Source organism: Pholcus phalangioides, unplaced genomic scaffold (genome assembly GCF_987345545.1).
Source record: "Pholcus phalangioides strain wild (caught in Gottingen) unplaced genomic scaffold, Ppha-v1.0 ptg000005l_1, whole genome shotgun sequence".
NCBI lineage: Eukaryota > Metazoa > Arthropoda > Arachnida > Araneae > Pholcidae > Pholcus > Pholcus phalangioides.
The window spans coordinates 74,821-96,687 of NW_028301598.1; the positions used below are offsets into that span (position 1 = coordinate 74,821).

At 39.3% G+C, this 21,867-nt stretch overlaps 3 protein-coding genes across 3 annotated transcripts; all 3 read right to left on the reverse strand.

Annotated features, from left to right (window-relative positions):
* Positions 1-654: 654 nt before the first annotated feature.
* LOC149085693 (uncharacterized) lies at positions 655-1,422 on the reverse strand. The gene has a single exon (XM_089232390.1). It carries the CDS (start codon positions 1,420-1,422, stop codon positions 655-657), a length of 768 nt encoding a protein of 255 aa, XP_089088516.1.
* A 5,676-nt stretch (positions 1,423-7,098) lies between these two features.
* LOC149085694 (uncharacterized) lies at positions 7,099-9,447 on the reverse strand. Its single transcript, XM_089232392.1, has 2 exons — positions 8,478-9,447; positions 7,099-7,175 (listed from the first exon to the last, which is right to left on the reverse strand). Exons 1-2 carry the CDS (start codon positions 9,445-9,447, stop codon positions 7,099-7,101), a joined length of 1,047 nt encoding a protein of 348 aa, XP_089088518.1.
* A 236-nt stretch (positions 9,448-9,683) lies between these two features.
* On the reverse strand, positions 9,684-18,195 carry LOC149085695 (uncharacterized). The gene is made up of 2 exons (XM_089232393.1): positions 17,610-18,195; positions 9,684-11,524 (listed from the first exon to the last, which is right to left on the reverse strand). The coding sequence occupies exons 1-2, from the start codon at positions 18,193-18,195 to the stop codon at positions 9,684-9,686; spliced, it is 2,427 nt and encodes an 808-aa protein (XP_089088519.1).
* Between the last annotated feature and the right edge of the window lie 3,672 nt (positions 18,196-21,867).

Here is a 21,867-nt window from a genome sequence, read left to right on the forward strand (position 1 = left end):
CTTCCTCTCTTCACCTCCTAGTAGGCTGGGTCGTGTCGGAGAGCATCTTCTACTTATTCAACAAATGAAAAAATTATATACATTCTATGGAAACAATCCATCAGAAGACATTGAGGATACATACAATCAAGATTAACTAAGAGAAAAATGAAATATATAAATCATCGAAAAAAGATTAAATACACGCTAATTCCCACTATTATATACATTCTATGGAAACAATAAAAAAAGAGAACATTGAGCACAATACAATCAGGATTAACAAAAGAGAAAAATGAAAAAAAAATAATAATATACATATATACCAAAGAAAAATGATTGAGCACGCGCTAATTTACACTGACCGACCATGCACATTCACATCTGAATGCTGTAATTGGGATGTAGAGAGGGTATCTCCGATGGAGGAAGGGCTGCCTGAATTAATCTTTATTTACACCTGAATCTTGTGATCATGGGATGCTGGCTAGGAATTTTCGGTCTTGGTTCTAAAGCAGTACATTCGGTCATCGAAATCGTCTGTCCGGTTAATTGGACGTCTGAATTCAGTTTTGCATGTTTCAAGATGTTTCACAAGTTTTATTATGCTTTGCATTCATTGCACTTCTGATGATGCGTCGTTTCCAGAGTGTCAGCTTGTCCCTGTCTGGTAATTTAAAATGGAACTCCTTTGGTCTTGGGACACTCTGAGATGAAATGAAAATCGTTTCCCTCTTTTTCGCAGAGGCAGAGGCTACTATTTTGAATCTTGAATCTTGGTAGATAGGCCGGGAACGGCCCGTGTTCGGTGAAAAAGATGGTGATGTTTCTGGGCCATGGCAAGTGGTGTATACTGACTTTGGGTAGAATTCCATGAATCTTACGCCCTGTACATTCAGTGCCCCATCTTTCTTGCCAGTGACGTAATGATTCTTGCATCCACTTTCTTTTGTATACTGATTGAGAGATTGGTAGGGTATAGGGGGTTCCTTCCTTGGTGGCCAGTTTTGCGAGGAAGTCAGCTCTCTTCTTGTTTCCTGGATCTTTGTTATGAGCTTTAACCCAGCAGAGATGTATTTTGCTGTCTTGAATAAGTAGCTTACGAACTTCACGGGCCATTGGATTTGTTGTGAGTGGGTCTTTGAGAGCTTTCAAAGAGGACGGGCTGTCTGTTTTTATTATAGTATTATTAAATATTTTTGCCACTTCTACAGCTTTCTTGATGGCTAGCATTTCAGCTTGGAATACTGTATTCCGATCGTGAAGTTTTGAGATCCAGTAATCTCTTTCTTCGTTGTCGCTGAATATGCTGTAAGCTGCTCCCACTCCCTCCGTTGTTTTTGACCCATCCGTGTATATTGTTCTTCCACGTAGTTCCCGAATATTCTGGAGAAGTATTTGTACTGGTGCAATCTCTTCTGCCGGGTGATCTCTCATTCCCATGATTTTTTTTCCATGATAACTGCGAGAATTTATCATCTGGTTGGATATCTTCGTTAAGCCGTAGATTAACAGTTTTAACCTCGTAAGTAAGCTGAACATCTTCTGGGATCTGTCCGCATATAACTTGGAGAGGGCTATTTGGGGTAATGCCGTATATCCCCGTGATATAAAGTAAAAATTGTAGCTGAATGACTGAAGTATCCGACAGATATTCACAGTGGGCTTTCTATACTATACTGAGGTTCCATGGGCTATTGACCTGTATATCACAGTTTTGTACAGTATACTTCTAAAGTTAGTGCTCATGCCCCATTGGGAGCCGGCGAATCTTCTAAATTGCACGAGATTGTTTGTGGCTTTTTCTTCAATATAGCTGAGATGTGATTGCCAGCAAAGATTTCTATCCAAGATGACTCCTAAGTATTTAAAGGATTTAGTATTTTTGATGGATTCCCCTTGAAGATGAATGACCAGTGGCCTTTGATTATTGGATGCAATCCAAATAAAATTGCATTTAGAAGTTTCGACCTGAAGAGAGTGTTTGGTAAGAGAGACATTTACCATAGCCATTGCCTTTCTGGTGTGCTTTACGATTTGTTTACGATTACCACTTATGGTAATAAGCATATCTTCCGCGTATGCTTGTATGTCGATGTCATTTGTCCAGTCCATTGTGAGGATATCGTTTGTCACCAGATTCCAAAGTAGAGAGCCACTACGTGACCCCTGGGTCATTCCTTAGCTTGTATGGTGGAAACAGGCCCTTTGTCCGTGAATAGTGAGATTTTTCTATCTCTTATATTGTTTAGAACAAGTTCTTGTACGTTATTTGGTATTGGGGTTTGAGAGAGGATATTGCTTATTGACGAGTGTTTTATACTATTAAATGCACCCTTGATGTCTACAGATACAACTGCAACATTTTTCCTTCGTTTCTGTGGTTCTCGGTATTGTTAAATGAATTGTGAAGAGCCCCATGAATCGTACGAATTTTATTAAATCCATATTGTTTGTCACTGAGCCAGTTGGTGATTTCCAATGCAAACTCCATCCTTTGAGTGAGAAGTTTGTCCAGTAGCTTGCCTATTGTATTCAGCAGGACCACCGGTCTGGTGTTGTCGATAGATAACGCCATGAAAACATTTTCAACTTTATCATCAAGGGGCTTAGGGGTCATTCAAGTATTACGTCAGCATCGAGGGTGGGGGGAGGGGGTTTGGAAGTTTCTTACGTTATCAACCATCCCTTTTTGAAGATATGAAATATTCTAATCTGCTGACGAAACTTTGGGGGAGGGGGGTCAGTGTGTCCCTGATTTTTGCTAACAAGGGGGGGGGGTCAAAAACGGCAGAAAATATGCTTACGTAATACTTGAATGGCCCCTTATTAGCATTTTCTGTTGAGAATAAACGTAATTATTTTGAGACGTCAAAATTTTGTTACTTCATAAAATCCTGGCTTTCTGCGCAAACTAAAACGTTCATGTTTTTCGTATTAATGAATTATTATTATTTTTTGTTATTTTCTGATCACCTCATCGATATTTTTTCGAGGAAAATTTCTTTTTTAATTAAATTTTTCACATTCTATTTGGAAAATGTGCTGCCAGCTATCGGTGAAAATATGTAGTCCGCTTAAGTAGGGGTACGCTTATATATATATAGTTGTTTTTTTCCACTAGTATTACGCTCAGAATTTCTACAGAGTGTTCGCGGCCGCCAAGCCGCTGCTCCTCGACCGCTGAAAATATGACCTGAACTTGTTTATTTAATATTCTGAATCTCTCTTCTACAAATTCTATATAATTCCCCTATGAGTTGAAACCACATTTTTCGCTTCAGAATATATATTTGTTTTCAATCACGCAGTAATAAAACCGACGGGATACATACAGGGTGATTATAATTAAAGTACGTTTCGATAAGGCTGTAAAAAAGAACCACTGACCAGAATTACCTGATATTTCACCCAGTAGCGTAGCACGGTCTGGTGGCACCCGATGCGAATTTTTAACTTGTCACCCCCTATTTCTACCAAAATATAAAATTAAATTTACTGAGGAAGCAATTTTTGTTATTCTAAACAGATTTTTATGAATGAAAAACACGAGTAAGGAGCCGTTCAAGTACAGTATTACGTCTGCTAAGTTTTAGCCATTTGACCCCTCCCCCGTTGGCAAAACTCTGAACCCTCCTCCCATCATTGTCAGCAAAATTTCGTCATCTGCTCTGCCTCCCCCGCATATTGGTGGAATCAGACGTTTGCGGAAGGAGGGGGCCTCGAGTAGTAGGTTTTGTGCGGCTCCCCTCTCTCTCCCCCTCCAACGAACAAAATTTTTTTTTTTTTATGCAAGGAATATTTTTAAAACTTAAAATTTCGGATATAATTTTGACATTTCCGCATGAACATTTCCTAGTTGCGGAGATATTTCGGCTCGTCTGAAAGGCTCAGTATATTCCAATAGTTAAAACTTCTTCGGGACCCGCATCCGCTCCGTGTGAAAGGCCTCCAAGCCATCCGTGGCACATTCAGAGATACCTTGAGTGACATGTGATATAGATTTAGAGCACTTAAGCGGCACCCACTGCGGTTCTACAGCACTCAAGTTACCCGCGGCCCATTCCCAGATCACCTAAGTGATCTGCGGCCTAATTACGGATTACTTGAGTGACGCGTGACACATTTCCAGAGTACTTGAGCGGTCCAGACTCATTTCCAGATCACTTGGATTCGCGAAACATTTAGAGATCACTAAAGTGGCTATGTAGGGGAGTTCTCAATAGGGAGTACGTTAGTTCAGGTGCCCACAAACTAGCGAAATGTTTTTCTCGTTTTTGCCACACCGAGTAAGGGAACAGCTTTGGTATAAGGGACACGCCAAATTGGCGACTTTTTTTCCGGCGATAAGTTGTCATCGTTGGCGCGCTCTGGTTTGTTGTTGTTCTGCTGGGTTGTCGTTGTTCCAGAATGTTCGTAGAATTCTGTCAGTCGGTGGCGCTGACTGTTGTTTTTCCGTGTTCTTAGTGTCCTAGCGCGTCTTTCAAACGGGTTTTACTGCCATTTTCAAACTGGTTTTCTCTTTTTCTCATTCTATCCTCTCTCTTTTTTTCTTCCAAATGACGTCACTTAATAGCCGCGGCGTTTTGAAAAACCGTTGGGATAGTTCATATTTTCTCTTCCTTCCGTATATATGATGTAGTGTGTGTGTCGGATTAATTGGAATTATTTTGGACTTCTTTTCCCTCAGGTTGTACCTTTAATATTTTCCAATATTTATTCTTTTCTACATGCAGGATGCCCCTGCATCCTTTTTATTTTATTTATTTATTTTATACCGTTGATTATTTATAAGAACCCGGATTCTCGGAAAGAGAGTCCGGGTTTTAATTTATAATAAATAGAATATGTTTATTTATACAACATGCAGGACCGTTGATTATTTATAAGAACCCGGATTCTCGGAAAGAGAGTCCGGGTTTTAATTTATAATACATAGAATATTTTTATTTATACAGCAGGACCGTTATTTATTCACAACGGTCCGGGTTTTATTTAAACCCTGATTTCATTTCTTTTTATCCAGTTTTATTTTTTAAATACTCCACTGCTTATTTTTGTTTATGCCATTTGTTTTTACTGTTTTCTATGCTGGCGACTTTTTTTTTCTGGCGCACGTAGTGTCTGGCGGCTTTTTCTCGGGCCGTCTGACATATTTGGCGCCGGGAAAAAAAAGTCGCCGAAAATCGCCAACCTGTCCCTTATACCAAAGCTGTTCCCGAGTAAGATGTCATTAAGACTATTTCACATTTTCATGAAGGATAGTTAATGAGGTAAGCATAATCACCCCCCCCTTTTTTGTCAGCAAATCGGAAACCCTCTTCCCCCCATCGGTGATGCTAACATAATACTTGAATGACCACTAACGTGGCATATCGAAATAGACATACTTGTTTACTTTATGGTCGGTTCTAGACCGGACGATACCTACCAACCCTACTGTTTAAAACATTTCCGCACCGACTACATTATTATGATGTTCGGGTTAAAAATATCATCTTGTTGCACAGAACGACTTGGGGAATGATATGTGTGGCAGGGATGAGACGTGAATCACAAGGACCGGTTGTTTGTTTACTTACTTCAGCACCAGCACAGTTCAAAAGAAACGCGACAGAACACCCCCTCACTCCACGCATCACACAATAATGCAAAATAATTACGGCCTCACATCGTTCGCCCGTAATTTGCTACAATTACAATTTTGAAGGCCATGTATAAATCAGTGTTTCTCAACCGCCGGACCTAGTACCGGGCCCTGACATCATTCATACCGGGCCGCGAGTGATTAGCCGTTTCCTTTTTTGTCATTAATTTTCTGTTGGTCGTGCGTTTGACTGAGCTTTAAACTCACAAAAATGAAGGAAACCGGGGCGCGGGCTCGCAAAGTTTGAGAACCACTGATGTAAATTTTTTGACATGTTGGCAAAAAATGTGACAAAAAAGCACATTAATACAAACCGACATTTCTGCCACCCCTTCAGAGCTGGTACCCGGTGTGGGCCACAGCCATCGCACCCGCCTTCCTATGGCAGTGATTTCACTTAAATATGCATGAAGCAATAGTATTTTGTCCGACAAAAGAAAAAATTGCGCAAAAATTGGCCAATAGATGGCGCTATACTTGTCATTACGATGCAAATGAAAAGTCGACATGCGCACCGCACGTGGCCATTGTGATAAATGCCGGGAACGTGCAGGTTCTGTAATTCTCTGCGTCTCAGTAGGTCGTCATGACGTTGTTATTGAAGGATCAAGCTCTGCTTTCGAAACTTTTTACAAGAAGGGTGAATGTGTGGAATCTGCATTAAAAAAATTCCGGACATTAACGGGTATTAGAAGTGGCTCTGGTCCGATGTCTGCAAACGGTCTACAGATGATGATTGGTAAATTCGAAAAGACGGTTCGTTGGACGTGCAATGTGGCAGAGGGAGGAAAGCAGTTGCTTCGACGTCAGTGGAGTAAGCGGTTACAGCAGTGCAGGGAGCATTAAGAAGTGCTTTGGGAACGTGCAATGCCCGAGGAATTGGCCGAGCTTTAGACATGCCTGTCGGCACGGTTCGTAAAATTTTACGAAACATCCTGCAATGCTATCCATACAAAATTACGCATGTACAAAAGTTTTTTCCTGCGGATCTGCCAATAAATTCCGCCCTGTAATTTCTTGCTGGGATGAAAGTGGACCATGCATGGCCATGGAACATTTTGTGGACAGACGAAGCCGATTTCCATCTCTAAGGTTCTGTCAATACAAAAGTCCAGGATATGGGCGCGCAAGAGATTTCTGTTTCAAATTCAACCAATGTCTCTTCATCCTCCTGAGGTCACTGTGTGGTGAGGGTTTACGGCAGCGTTTATCGTTGGCCGTTTCTTTTTCGACGAGATAGGTCCTTCGGATCCTGTAACCTGTACCGTCAATGGGACACGGTATGAATTTCTTTTGCGCAACCAGTTCATTCCAGCACTGCAACAGCGCGGATGTGGGGATATCACAATTTTCATGCACGATGGCGCTCCTCCGCATATTGCACATATTGCAATACTAGTAAAGCAACTATGTTGAATCTCCATGTTGGCAGAGTTATCAGTCCTCATTTTCTAACAGTTTGGCCGCCACGATCATCTGACCTGAACCCTTGTGACTTCTGGGGGTAATCTAAAAAATGTTGTGTACAGTGGTCCGATTGCGAATTCAGCTGAGTTGAAAAACCGCATTACGCAACATATTCACGACATCCCCCTGATACACTTCGATCTGTTGCGGAACATGCTGTTGTGCGCTTTTTACAGGCTCATTTTTTGGCTCATAGGAGAAAACGGTGGACAACATATTAAACATTTCTTGAGTGACAGCTAATTCACTACATCTTTTTTCCTGATGGTTTCATCACTGTTTGCTTTTCTACGATTTTTCTTACGGTCACGTATTTACATCTCATGACGGGTACAGCGCCATCTGTCGGTCAATTCTTGAACTATTTTTTTCATTTCGCCAGACAATCCCATTGCTTCATGTATATGTAAGGGGAGTGAGCCTTCACTACGAACCCCGCCCCTACCTAAAACATACATTGTGGATGTAACGTACCTATAGATTTGTCTGAACCAAGAAAGTAATCCGAACGTAACATACTGCAAAAAAACTCGAGAGAAATATCTGTCAAAAACAGACCTTCTGTACAACACTCATTGTATGCGGTTGATATCTTTACAAAAATACCTATTTTTTCAATAAACGAGAATTTACATTGCCGGATTAGTTATATTATTTATCGACAGATGACACTGGTCAATACCATGAACTGAAACACACGCCTGTGTTTCTAAACTCAACAAATTTTAATTCTTTAAGAAGGGTGATTCAATAATGCGTGCAATAACACGCAGGGGACATCAGACAACCTCCCACCGGAGAGTTGTGACATACACTCTTTCATTTCATCCCTGAGAGAGGGAGAGAGACATAATAATAATAAGAAATACACAAGAAACGAAAAGCGAAATTTGACATCAACTCCATCTTGTGTTGGGAGCAAAAGATAAAAAGTTAGGCGTTTTCATACCGCCCGGCGTTGTAATGCTAATTACAACCAATATCAATTTAACACAATACAAAAGAAATTAAAAAATGCTTGAAATCAAAACTTGTACACAATACATATTGTAAAAGTAATTATGAAGAGTCATGAGCATATAACTATAATGTTAATAATACATTTGCAAGATAAATGCATCTTACTTGTATAGGCATATCCTATCTTAGGCATCAAAATGAACTGAAACAAATCTAAACACATAACTGCTGTAATCAAACACGCGTTGCAATTGATTGAAAATTAAAAAGCATATGTACAGTCAATTCAAATTAATATCCATTCTTAAAAGCTTGAAAAAAAACATTATCATATGCAATGAAATTATGCAGCTAAAATGCACAAATGCAAATACTAAGATATATCCGCTTAAATATGATAAACACACACTAGATGATAAATTACATGAAGATCGAGTCACTTCATTTCTCTTGAAGCGGGAGGAAACAAATTTTTTGCTATGGATCGTTTGATTAGTCCATTTTCGAACAGTCACAACGCGAACCTTGTGATCTGGACCTGGAATGTTTTTTTCGATTCCTCCAAGTAACCAGTTACACGGTGGCAAATTATTATCCTTGACGATCACCATGGCACCTGGTTGCAAATTAGATTTTGAGAAGCGCCACTTATTTCGTTGCTGGAGCGAACTTAGGTAGTCCATCTGCCAACGCTTCCAGATGGCCTGAACAAATCGTGTTGTAAGCTGCCATCGAGATAGTCGGTTATCACCAAGGTGGCACAGGTCAGGCTCAACAACGGTGTTAAGCGATCGTCCAATCAAAAAGTGAGCTAGTGTTAGGACCTCAAAGTCATTGATGTCTGGCGATAGAGGTGTAATTGGTCTGCAGTTCAAAATTCCTTCAGTTTGGGTCATAACAGTCTGAAACTCTTCTAACGTCAGTTTAGAAGACCCAACAGTTCTTTTGAAATGGTGCTTGAAGGACTTGACACCAGTTTCCCACAAGCCTCCAAAATTTGGAGCTCTTGGAGGTAAGAAATTCCATGTGATTTCCTCGAAGGCGAAAAAATTAGCCACAGATTCATCAGGTTTCACAACCATCTGATGAAGACGTTTCAACTCTGTGTTGGCACCGACGAAATTAGTGTCATTGTCTCTGAATATTGATGAGCATTTCCCACGCCTAGCAAAAAACCTCTTTAGACATGCAATAAATGCGTCTGCTGTCAAATCTGACACGAATTCTAGGTGGATTGCTTTAGTCACGAAACACACGAATAAAGAAACATATATTTTATGCAATTGGCCACTTCTCTGACCCTTGAATTTTACGTAGAATGGGCCACAAATGTCTACTCCACAAACGTTGAATGGAAAAGTTCTGTTTACTCTTTCCTTAGGCAAGTTGCGCATTATTTGCTCAAGAGTGGTCGGTTGTGCACGGAAGCATGTTACACACTCATGAACTATTTTTCTTGCAAGGTTTTTTGCACCAACAACCCAAAAAGTTTGGCGAACGAGATGTAGTAAGGTTTGAGAACCTACATGCAGGTGTTTACGGTGATAGTATTCAAAAATCAGTCTCGTTAGTCGGTGTTTGGCTGGTAGAATTATCTGGTGTTTTTGATTGTACGAAATGTCTGCTTCATTTATGCGACCACCAACGATCCTTCCTGATCGATGAATGGATTAAGATTTTTCAATTTGCTTTTTGTGGAGACTTGAGCCCCTTGCTTCAAGTTCCTCAGTTCCTCACCAAATTCCCTTTGAACAATCTGGATTATTTTTATTCTTGCCACGTCAAGTTGTTGGGCAGTGAGTGGACCTGATTTTTTGTCTGTCTTAGATCTCGCATTAGAACAAAATCTAAGAACGTAAGCAACTATTTTAATGGTAGTTGTGTATCTGCTGGCCCTTGCTATTATGGGTGTTATAACATCATCAACACTTGCTACCAATGAATGTTCAACGGATTTCTTGAATTCACAAGCAAATGTATCATCCTCAGCTGTGAACGTAGGTGAATCAAAATCAAAACTAAGTTCTGATCTCAAATAATCAGGACCGCTCCACCACAATTCGTTGTGAATTAGTTTGTCAGGAGGCAAGCCACGTGACACCAGATCTGCTGGATTGTCTTCGGATCTAAAATGGCACCACTTATATCTACTAGTTATTTCCTGAATAACTGCCACTCTATTGGCTACAAAAGTTTTCAAGAAATGAAGTGAGGTGTTTATCCATGTCAGAACAATTTTTGAATCTGACCACAAAATAATTTTCTTAAGGTCTAACCTTAGAGATTCTACGACTTTACTGATCAACTTGGACAGCAACACTGCTACACACAATTCTAAACGAGGTATAGTAGTCACCTTGAGTGGAGCCACTCTTGACTTACTACACAAAAGCTTAACGCTGTACACATTTTCAGAAAGACACCGCATGTAAACTGCTGCGCCATAAGCCTCAGCAGAAGCATCGGCGAATCCATGTATTTCAATTGATCTACCTTCACCAGATAAGCAATAACTATCAATGCATACATCATTAACAAAATGCAGGGCAGTAATAAACTTGCACCATTCGGTTGCTTCCTTTTTAGGAAGTGTATTATTCCAGTCCAATTTCAACAGCCACAAACGCTGCATGAATATTTTGGCCTTAACTATGATAGGCCCTAGCAAACACAAAGGGTCAAACAGTCTCGCTATATCCGAGAGAACGGTGCGTTTGGTGTAATCGGAAGATAGGTTTGAGCTTACACTGAACGTGAAATAGTTCTTTTGGGGATACCAAGCCAAGCCCAACGTTTTCACAGTGACATTGTCCTTGTCATCAAAACTGTATCCAATCTCGCCATGGTTGACTGCGTTTAAAAGTGTCGAATTGGAACACCACTTGTGAAGTGCCATTCCACAAGTTTGGAGCATCTGTATCAATTGACGCTGAAGCTCTAGAGCGTCATGTAGCTCAAGTGCACCAGACGTTGCATAAGGAAACCGAGATGGTTCGTCTAGCGCAAGCTGTTTCAGCACACGTGTAGCTAAATACGGAGCACAAGATGTACCGTAGGTGAAAGTCAATAATCTAAACACCTTAACAGGATCGTTTAGATTTTCTTTCCACACGATTCTCTGCAAATCCCAATGGCCGGATTCAACCAGAATTTGCTGATACATTTTTACAATGTCGGCGGTGAAAGTATATCTATGTTGATGAAATCTCATCATAATTGGGAATAAATACTGTTGAATAGTTCCACCATTCATGAGCAAATGGTTAAGTGTCACCCCTGAAGAAGAGACGGCGGATGCATCAAAGACAACGCGAAGTTTTGTACTCGCACTATAAGGTCGGTGAACGCCATGATGTGGCATATAGTAGGTGTTGTGATCAACTGCAACAGAGGTGAGTTCTTCCATGTGTCCCAAATCCTCATACTCTTTCATGAAGGACACGTAAAGCTTTTCCACATCTCCATCCTTGTCTAGTCATTTGCACGTTGTGTTCAATCTTCTACAAGCCATGGCCCAAGAATCTCCCAATTGTGTTTGATCTGATTTAAGAGGTAGTTGCACTACATATCTACCTGCCTCATTTCTGGAATGAGTTTCACAAAAATGCTTTTCACAAAGAAATGCCTCAGTACTTTCACGAAGCTTGTTTTTGATAAAAATTGTTTTTTCGGGTTCGAAGACCGTCGTCCGTTTGAGTTTGTTCTCAACGTTTCCCCAACACAGCTTGTTTTTGTTTACGGATTCCAAGTCCCAGAATTTTCTCAAGGTGTTATCTAAATGTTCTAATTCATTCGATAAGTGACAATATCGCACATTACTTTCGGTTTGGTTTTAAACAGCACCGCAAACTATCCAACCAAAAACAGTTTCTTGCAACGATAATTTAGATGTAGTAATCCGATGTTCGCATAAAATCTCAAAGAATATTTCGGCACCCAATAAAATGTCGATTCTATTCGGAACATTAAAGTCGGGATCTGCTAGCCGTATATTCTCTGGAGGGAAAACTTCAGTATTTTTGATGCATCTGGAAGGACTGAAACCCATTACTTTCGGAACTATTAGCAACTCCAATGAGCGCCTAAACTTGTCATCTGAAGATGAAATTACCACATGCAGTTTTTGGTTTATGTTTACTGCTAAGCCGCTCAACCCAGAAAGTTTTATTTCTTTTCAGCCGAAGCCTCTTTGCGCATTCGGTAGTGACAAAGCTTGACTGCGATGCACTATCCAACAGCTCTCTACATGGTCTACATGGTTGTAAACAACCTCGTGAATCCCTCACGTATACTACTGCAGTAGCCAGAAAAACGTAGTCATTTGTCAATTGTCGAGGAGTGCTGTTTATGAGGGACGATGTGTGACTGACTTCCCCCATCTCATCGGATTGTTTATCAGCAAGCGGGAGTACGTTTGATGCTTGCGGGGACGACTTTCCTTCTTTTTTTGTTTTGTCTTCTACCGAGTCATTTCTTTTAACTCTGTGAAGGAAGGTGTGATGTTTGTAACCACAGATGTTAGGCTGGGACCTGACTACGGCGCGGTTGCACGCTGTTGAGGTTGGGGGGGGGGGGGGGAAGGCATCATCTATAGTTTTATTCTGTCAACGCACAGATACAACTGCAAACGCTGAGCGCGGTTTTTTGAACCGAGAAAATCCACATTTTTTGGGACGGTTGGGGTAACCGGAAAGCTGCAATCATGTATTGCAAAGGCTTGAGCTCCCTGATGACGGTTCGGCTGGACCTGCGGTTGCTGTCTTCCATTGTCTATTAAGTGGTTTGACAAGGAGGGTGATGGGATTTCGGATGCACTGGACAAAGGAATTGCTCTCCTTCTCAGGCTGCCATAAAAAAATGAGAGGAGAAGACAAATTCAAAGGAAATGTATGGTGAAGTTCCATGCGATGGAAACTAATTCTTTGTTTGGCGCTTTTGCACTGATAACAATAAAAAAAACCAATGAAGAAAAAATTAAATTTTTCTAACTAGTGAATTTTTTTTGCTTTCCTACATGAGCCTACATTCAAACTCGGTTATAATGACATTCATAAACTAACGTGATTACGCTAAAACCGAGATGTATATTTTAGAACACTTGAATGAAATGCATTGGATCTCGATTATAACATTTTAGCAAAAAACCAATTAGTTACCTCATCCAAAAGAGTACAAACTACCACGGGGCCCAACCATTTACACTGCTGGCCACCGTAAATGCAACACCCTGAAGGAAGCATGCAAATTATATGAAATTTACAACATGCATTAGCGGAGGTGAGATATGCAAATGATTAGAATTTCAGCGCAAACGCACATCACGCGCGCCTGTGGCGCCACTTCAAAGCGCTATTTAAGGCTTGGAGATTTCGACGATTTGAAGTACGGCAATTGTGTTTTTCTTGTGGTTTTTTTCAAAAAAACGATCAATTATGCCTCGTAGAAAACAGCGATCATCTTTTGATCAAGTATCCGAGTTCGACAGAGGAAGGATAGTGGCCTACCGAGATTGTGGATTATCTTTCAGGGAAATCGGTAGTCGTGTTGGACGAAACCAAACAACTGTAATGCGGATATGTGATCGTTGGATGCAGGAGGGTACGACGGACCGACGTGTTCGATCGCATCCACCTCAGTGCACCACTTCACGTGATGACAGGCGTATTGTGCGTATGGCAGTGACGGATCGCTCAGCCACATCACGAACCATAGCACAGCACATTAAGTCTGTACCGCATCATCCAGGGTCTGCGCGTACCATTCGACGCCGTTTACAGCAGAGTGGTCTGTCCGCAAGACGTCCATTGCTTCGTCTACCCTTGACGCAGAACCACAGACGTCTCCGCCGCCAATGGTGCGATGAAAGAAGGATGTGGACGGCACAATGGAATGAAATTGTCTTTACTGACGAGTCACGCTTCTGTCTGCAACGCCACGATGGTCGGATTCGAGTCTGGAGACACCGTGGAGAGAGGATGCTGAACAGCTGCGTTATGCACCGCCACACTGGTCCTGCACCGGGTATTATGGTGTGGGGCGGTATTGGATATCACTCTCGCACTCCTCTAGTACGCATTGCCGGTACTTTAAAAAGCCAGCGCTACATCTCCGAGCTGTTGAAGCCAGTTGTCCTTCCTTACCTTCAGGGCTTGCCCACAGCCATATTTCAACAGGGTAATGCGCGACCACACGTGGCACGCATTGTCCAAAGGTTCTTCGTCAATCGCCAGATTGAATTGCTTCCCTGGCCAGCTCGCTCTCCGGATCTTTCGCCGATAGAAAACATGTGGTCCATGGTTGCTCAACGATTGACCCAGATTACATCCCCAGCTGCCACACCAGATCAACTTGGGCAACGCGTGGAAGCTGCTTGGTCTGCTGTACCCCAAGAACACATCCAAAGTCTCTTTGAATCAATGCCGAGGCGTGTGGCAGCGGTGATCTCCAACAATGGCGGCTACTCTGGCTACTGATTTTGGCAGGAACCACACTTCACAGAAGTCTATAAATTTAATCATTTGATGCTTGGTCAACATGTTATCTACAAAATAAATATTGTTGCGATATCTCTTGTCTTTCTTGGTGTTGCAATTTGGGTGGCCAGCAGTGTATAATAAATTCATAAAAAATTATAAGTAAAAATAATCAGACATCTGAAGGAATATATTTTTATATTTGCAAATTCTCCATATCAAACTTTTGAAACATTTATTAAAAGCCTAAGTATGAATCGGGGAGGAAATACGTCCCTAAGAGCTGCATTGTGTGTGTTTTGCTTTCATTATTCTGTCATTTTGGTATTTATTTTTGTATCGTATATGAATGTGGCTGTCTATATGCTGTTTTTGCAATGAAAAAAAACCATCTAGGCCAGCGGTTCTCAACCGGTGGTCCGTGTGAACTCCCAAGGGCTCCGCGGCCCTCGAGGAAATTAAAAAAAGAACAAGTAAATTTGAAAAAAATAATTATTAATATTTTTGAATAAAAATAAATCAGTAACTTTGATGAGTAAATAAAAAATAGGCCTACGGAGCTCCGCCAAAGAAATTATGTACTGGAAAGGGCTCCGTGGGTCAAAAAAGATTGAGAACCGCTGATCTAGACAAAACGTTGTATGCGGGTAATATCGAAGAGTGCACTAAGACAATTTTCACACCTACCGTTCTTTTCAAACAGTTTTTAATTTACATACACACACAAAGCCGCAACTAGGTAGAGCGGGTCCACTGTATCGAGTGCTGAACTAGAGGGGGCGCCGAATTGCCCCTTTAACACCACTCCTCCTAACCTTTCCTTACACGGGGACGCCAAAAGCTTACTAGCTCCAGTTAAAAAAGTATCCAGCTGTGGCCCTCTATTTACCTTAAACCTTGCAACATACATACTGATGTACGAGGCCACAACGACATTCGTGGTCAGCCGGGGCAAGCACGCATTTTGGCGCCCCCTTTTAATATTGAAGGAGAGATGAAAGGTTAACATTTGCGCACCCCTCTGGTTCGGAGTTCGGGGCATCAGTCAGTGCCGTCTTAACTCATGGGCCCACCCGAGCACGGCCCGGGTGCCTCAAGAGAAGAGGGCCCTCCCAAAAATGAGATCCGATTGAAATTTTCAAGTATTTACCATGTAGGGCCTCCTAAAAACCACTTGGCCCGGAGGGCCCCATAATACTCTTAAGACGACCCTGGCACCAGTCCCACCTGCTCCTCTCTAGTTGCGGCCCTGATGCTGTATATACAGGGTGTTAAGCGGGCCGGGGTAGCAAGTTCAGAGGGGCGGCAAATTTGAATAATTCGTGGTAAAGAACTTTAAATTATAACGTGAATAGGGGACAGAGCAATTCGAATAGCCAGCACGTGGCGAAGCCATAAATCTGTGTCTGGAAACGGATTTAGTGTGAAGCAGGTAAATAATTTCGTATAAGGACATTACGTTCCCTTCGTGTCATCGTATCATATGGAAAAAATCATCTGATAACTGATCGGGAGAAATGATAAACGAAAAAGTTTTCATGAAGTCATCTATTATCACAGTTTTCTTTTTTGGAACATCTTCAGTCGGAAACTGAATATTTCCTTTTTTAAATTAGATCTGAGTAAATTATTTTTCATTTACCTCAATGCAATCTCGAATTATATTTATATACATCCTCGCCCTTTTTCTTGCTGCTTTTGACAAACATGGTCGTCCTGATTCAAGGTTTGTTGATTCTACAATATCAATAAGGCAACTTAAGATATGCAAAATGTTTGTAATTTTTCCTCTTTTGAACTCTTTAAACTGGAATTTCTCAAATTCTGGATTTATTCTATATGCAAAGTCTGTTGCTAGTTCAATTCTATTATGATAAAATTCTTCGATGTTATCCATTGGTGTTCCTGCATATAGATCTTTAATTTTCTGTGCATATTCTTCCGAATTCAAAAGTTCATAGAGGGGTTTCTTACATTCCAAACATTTTTGTCCTTTCTTTTCACAAGTTTGGAAATCCTCAAGAGAACCTTGTTGATTTTCTTTTTCTTCTTCACTTTCTGAAGAACTAGAAAGTGGGTAATATGCTTTAGAGAAATTATTACTTTTGTTTTTATTTATAATTATTTTTCTTGGAGTACTTTGATCTCTAAGACCTATAGAAAAATGTTCAACTTGATTTTTATTTTTCTTCTTACTTTCTCCTTCACTTTCTTTTTCCATTTCCTTATCGTTTATTATATTCCTTGAAAGTTCAGTATCTTTTTCTTGAATTTCTATAACCCTCAAAGAATCCAGATTTGGAATTCTGTTTCTCTCCACCAAATTTTTAACTGTGTTAGTTTGATGTTTGATTAAATTTGCCAAGGAATTTAATTTCTTTTGTGCTGTTTTACGTTGTGTAGAGGGTAAACCAAATTTCAAATTCCTCCCTTCTCCATTTTTGAAATTGAGGACTGTTCTAATTTCTTTGATGATTTCTTCTGTAGATAAAATTCTCTCAGAAAATGTTAAAAAATCAAATGAATCATCAGGTCTACTCAGCATGTCATCTTGTTTAGAGTTTTTATTTCGTTCAGTATTCTCCTTAATGTTAGGATTTTTCCCTTTCTTTCGTTCTTCAAATTTATCTTTATTTATATCCAGGGGTTGTTTCTTATCAGTTGATTCCAACAAAAAAGATTTTTCCAAGCATGCTTTTTGAGGAAAGATGGTATTTAAATCTCTATTTTGTTGATTATTTTTGAAAACAATATTTCCTGTTTGTTCGTTAGAACAATCCCCATTTTCTGTCTCCATAGTAGAAGAAGAATTATCAGAATCATTTTTATTTTTTTATTGATTTTTTTCTTTTTCTTACATTTTTTAATCTTTTTTACTTGTTTCCCAGTTTTTCCCATCTTTTCCACCTGATCTGGATTCAAGTCAAGTTCATCAAGAAAATCTTCAGTTTCTTCCATTACTTGAGAGTAAATATTTGTATCAGAATTTCCAGCCTCTTTTGATAATTGCGAGTATGGGGATGTAATGAAAAATTTGGATTTTCTTTGAATATTTTTTGATTCAGTTGAGTCAGTATCCTCACTCCTGGAAGATTGATTTGAATTAGGCACCATGTCAGTAAGGTCCGTGTTTAAATTTCCGAAAGTTGTATTCCCCACTTTATCTTCCTCTTCATTTCTCTCTTCCTTATCTTCATTAGGTTCTTTCAGGATTTGTGAGATTTGATTGAGCATTTCATGAATAGTGTTTGAAATAACTTTTCCTAAAAACCCAGATTCTTCATTTTTTAAAAGATTGTCCTCCTTTTGTTCTGAGGTTTCTTTTTGAGCCATTTCAACAAGACTTTGATCTGGGGTTGCAGTCTGAAGATTCTCTTCATGTTGTTTCTCTCTAATGCTGCAGTGCGAAAGACCTAGTTGATTGAAGTTGGACGAGTCCGAAGGTGAGGAGATGGTAATTTCATTGAAATCACTCATACTATCAGTGTTATTCGCCAAGTCCAAAATGCCAAGATAATCTTTGCGATACTGGTCCAAAGAGTCCTGGATGTTACGCTGATTTGCATGCGATCTAAGGTAGTATCTAGACTTGCGTCTCCACTGGGCAATGGGAACTTCAACACTGTCATCTGCAGAGTTAGAAGCATTTTGAGGAAGTTGGGGATTCATTATGATATGCAATAGACCACAGTGATAGAAAGGTCACGATTCTTTGGTAGCGCCTGTAATTATGAAGCAAAGTCGTTTGTTCAAAATATTCAATGCAATAGCGCACTCTCACAGCATTAATTCGGTATCTGTCACAACACACATACACAATCACTTCACGTAATTAAAAGACCGTAGTTTACTATCCTGAGGGGCGTCAGAACATAGTTTTTCGTTGAGACGATTTGGTATCAAGTCTGTATGAGTAGTAACACTTGTTCAACACGGCCTAAAAATGTGGAAATTCTCATTATCGATATAAATTCGGAAGTGGAAGAACTTTGAAGAAATTGGTACAGCGGTTTATTTACATCAGGACCCAAGTTAGAGCGAACAGAGTACATATCACAGTGGTCCTTATTTTTAGTTTAGTCCATTTAGTTTTTTTTTTACTTCGTTACATTCTGAATTTTCACTCACAACTGGTACAGGTTAATTTTTGAACACCTGTTGAGCATTTTTTAATTTGGATTCATACCTGTACGAAGACGATTGATGAGAAAAAGTTATGTTCGTGCTAGCACGTGAAGGACACCCTGTATAGTAGCCGTGTTGGATTAGCTTCATGAGGAGAGAGAAAAAAAGATAAATTTTTGAGAGAAAATCTTATTTTATAATAATATATTTATAGACAGTTTAAGTTTTTTCTGTCGAATTTTGAAAAAATAAATGAATATTACAGCATCGTGACTGCGATATGCTGGGTTACGCGATATGCAGAAAAAATACGCCAGATGGCGATGACTCCGAATCATGCCCTTTCTTTTCTGACATTGGCCAGGGATCTCCATTCACTTCATAAACTTGCTGGCCAAAGCCTGGAAATTCGGATATTGGCGGACCAATTCATGAACTCGTCGATTTCGGACTTCATAGTTACATAGCCAACCGACAACGGCTATATAAGCTACTCTTAAGACCTTGCTTTTTTCACATACACTTCTCGCATCATCAAGAGGGATTTTCCATCATTGAGCTCGACTGTATTTTGTGAAAAATATCGTTACGAAAATTATGTAAATACTCATTATTTATCATGCATTATGTCATTTTCGCCTCTAAATAACTATTAATGAATTTGTCTGTAAATTTCCGGAAAAATTTGAACAAAAATGTCGCAAATTCTGGTGACAGCCCCGATGATTTGGCGATGGCATAGCACCAAGAGAAGTGTAAAGAGGTCACGAGAATATGGTGGAACTCTCTCGAACCTTTCTTCGCCCGTATGTAAGTGCCACCATAGGAGAACTAAAAGATGGGGTTTTGTAGAATTTTTACGTAGGAGAAGTTGCTCTCTCTTGTGTGTTTCGTCAAATAGCTGTTTGTGAATATGTGCACATAGCTGTTCTGTAAAATTAATCTGTGACGTCTTTCGAATTGCTTAGTGCTTTGCCATCTCGAGTGGTTTTGTGAGACATTATCGGAAAAAATATACAGGTGCTATAACTCAGAACGTTACACTTTATACGTGGCCAATAGAAAATAACAAGGAGCAAAATAGGTACATGAATTACTGACATGATGTAACATCCAATTATTTTTTAAAAACCGGTAATTACCATATAAAAATTGCACTTAACGAAAAATCCTTTCTTTCATCATATGTATGAAAGCATGCAATGAAATGAAACAAAGAACATCTAAAGCATTTCTTGAAAACATCTCTTGTACATAAGAAGAGAAGAAACATTTGTAACTTGAATAAAGCTGTGGCATTTATAATAATCTCATATAGTCCAATACAGAAACCTTTGGATTTCTTTTTAGATAATTGAATCCACACATACGAACTTGACTGTATATTGGAAATTATATCTTCATTTTGATTCCCGGGATAGAAGTTGCTGACAACGTTACTCCTGAAAAGGCCCCTAAAAAGGAAGGGGGGGGGGTGCAATATTAATGTCAAAACATTATGTACACAGGACTGATGATTGTACTATAGTTAACCACTCCAGTGCCTGTTTTACTCAATTAAGGCTGACAAAGGAAAATTTTCTTTGATTTCTCTGATAAAACTCTAAATGGCAAAGTTGAAAGACTTGGACCACACTGATTTCTACAGGATGACATTAAATCAACAACCTTATCAAAGTTCGAGTAAACAGCAAGTTAAATGAATCAGTATAATGGGCTATTTCAGATAATATAACCGGTAGGGCACGGATTTGTCTCCACACACACACGTATATATTTTTGTTTTTACTTACTTGCATATTTCGCTATTTTTACGTGATAGAGCATGTTTTCAAAATTTTAAGGCATATTTTGCATATTTCATAGCTTTCGATGAAAATTACATTTTTTAATATTCACTATTACAATCATATTTCAATCTGGTTTTTTCGATTCCCGCTTGTCACAAGAGCATTTAGGGCTTGTGATTTTCTTGCACTAAAAATGAAACGTCGTTTCTGATTGGTTGAAAAACCTGGAATTCTGGTTTTTCAACCAATCAGCAATCACAATAAATTTTTAGAGCAAAGAAATACTTGCCCTTCAGCAACACTGGTGTGTGGCTGTAATTAGAGTAATCATCTCAATCGTTGACGGTAATGGTAACTTGTAGTAGGGGGATTTTTAGCGTTTGTGGAAAATTTTGAGAGTTTTCATCAAATAACAAGAATTATTTGAACATTCTTTTTTTTAATTTTGTGCAATGCTTTTCTAAAACTAAATACAGTACTTGGCTAGGCATTCTTATCTATAGATGGTAGCACGGTAATTCTGAATTTGTGAGGAAAAACCTACTCAAAATGAAAATTTTTAGGGGAAATTTTGGCTTGATGAGATTAGTTAGTTAAACGAAGAATTTTTGTTCATACAAAAAATAAGTTGTTTTAAATAGTAAAGACTGCATCATCACTTCTCATTATCATATTATTTTGCTCAAACTAATGTTATGTGATATAGGAATGAAAAAAAAAGGTATATATATTTGCAGTTTTTTAAGAGCATAAATGACTTTTTATGGATCAAGATTTTAGAGCATAAAAATCCTAGCCCTAATAATCAAATATATGCTCAGGGTACCCATAACTAAAGGACTCTATTTCAAAGCTGCCTACCAGTGATTAAAAAATTGTGAAATTTTGTGGATGACATATAAAGGGATGGGAATTTCTTTCAGGGAAAAGAAAATAGTTCTATAAATAAAATTAATTTTTACAAATCTTATACAAATTTATAAATCGTTTAGTGTACATGCAAATTTTTTGACATCCAAGGGGGTGTGCACCAAGGGGAATGTTTCTAAGGTTTTATTATAAACCCTAGAAACAGGAGATCTTGTTTTCTATATGCTCATTACTCGCAATGACCTTCAGCTTGCTAGATCGCACTTTGTAAGCAAAATCATTTTATCAAAACGCACTGATTCCGAAGTAGTTGCTCTACGGAATTTTCGGATTTTGAAGAGGATTCGAAAAGGTTCAATCAGTGTCCATCCATCTTGGAAAAAGAAGAAACCCCGTTTATCTGTTAGGGCAGTACAGGATAATTAACCGGATTATTTTTATTTGCTGTAAATTTTTTGTGAATTTTTATTCGCTGCAATAAAAACTGTACAAGAGCGAACAGCGGCTAAAAAAAAAAAATAATTTATTGATGAAACACACTGTAGTGGTGATATTT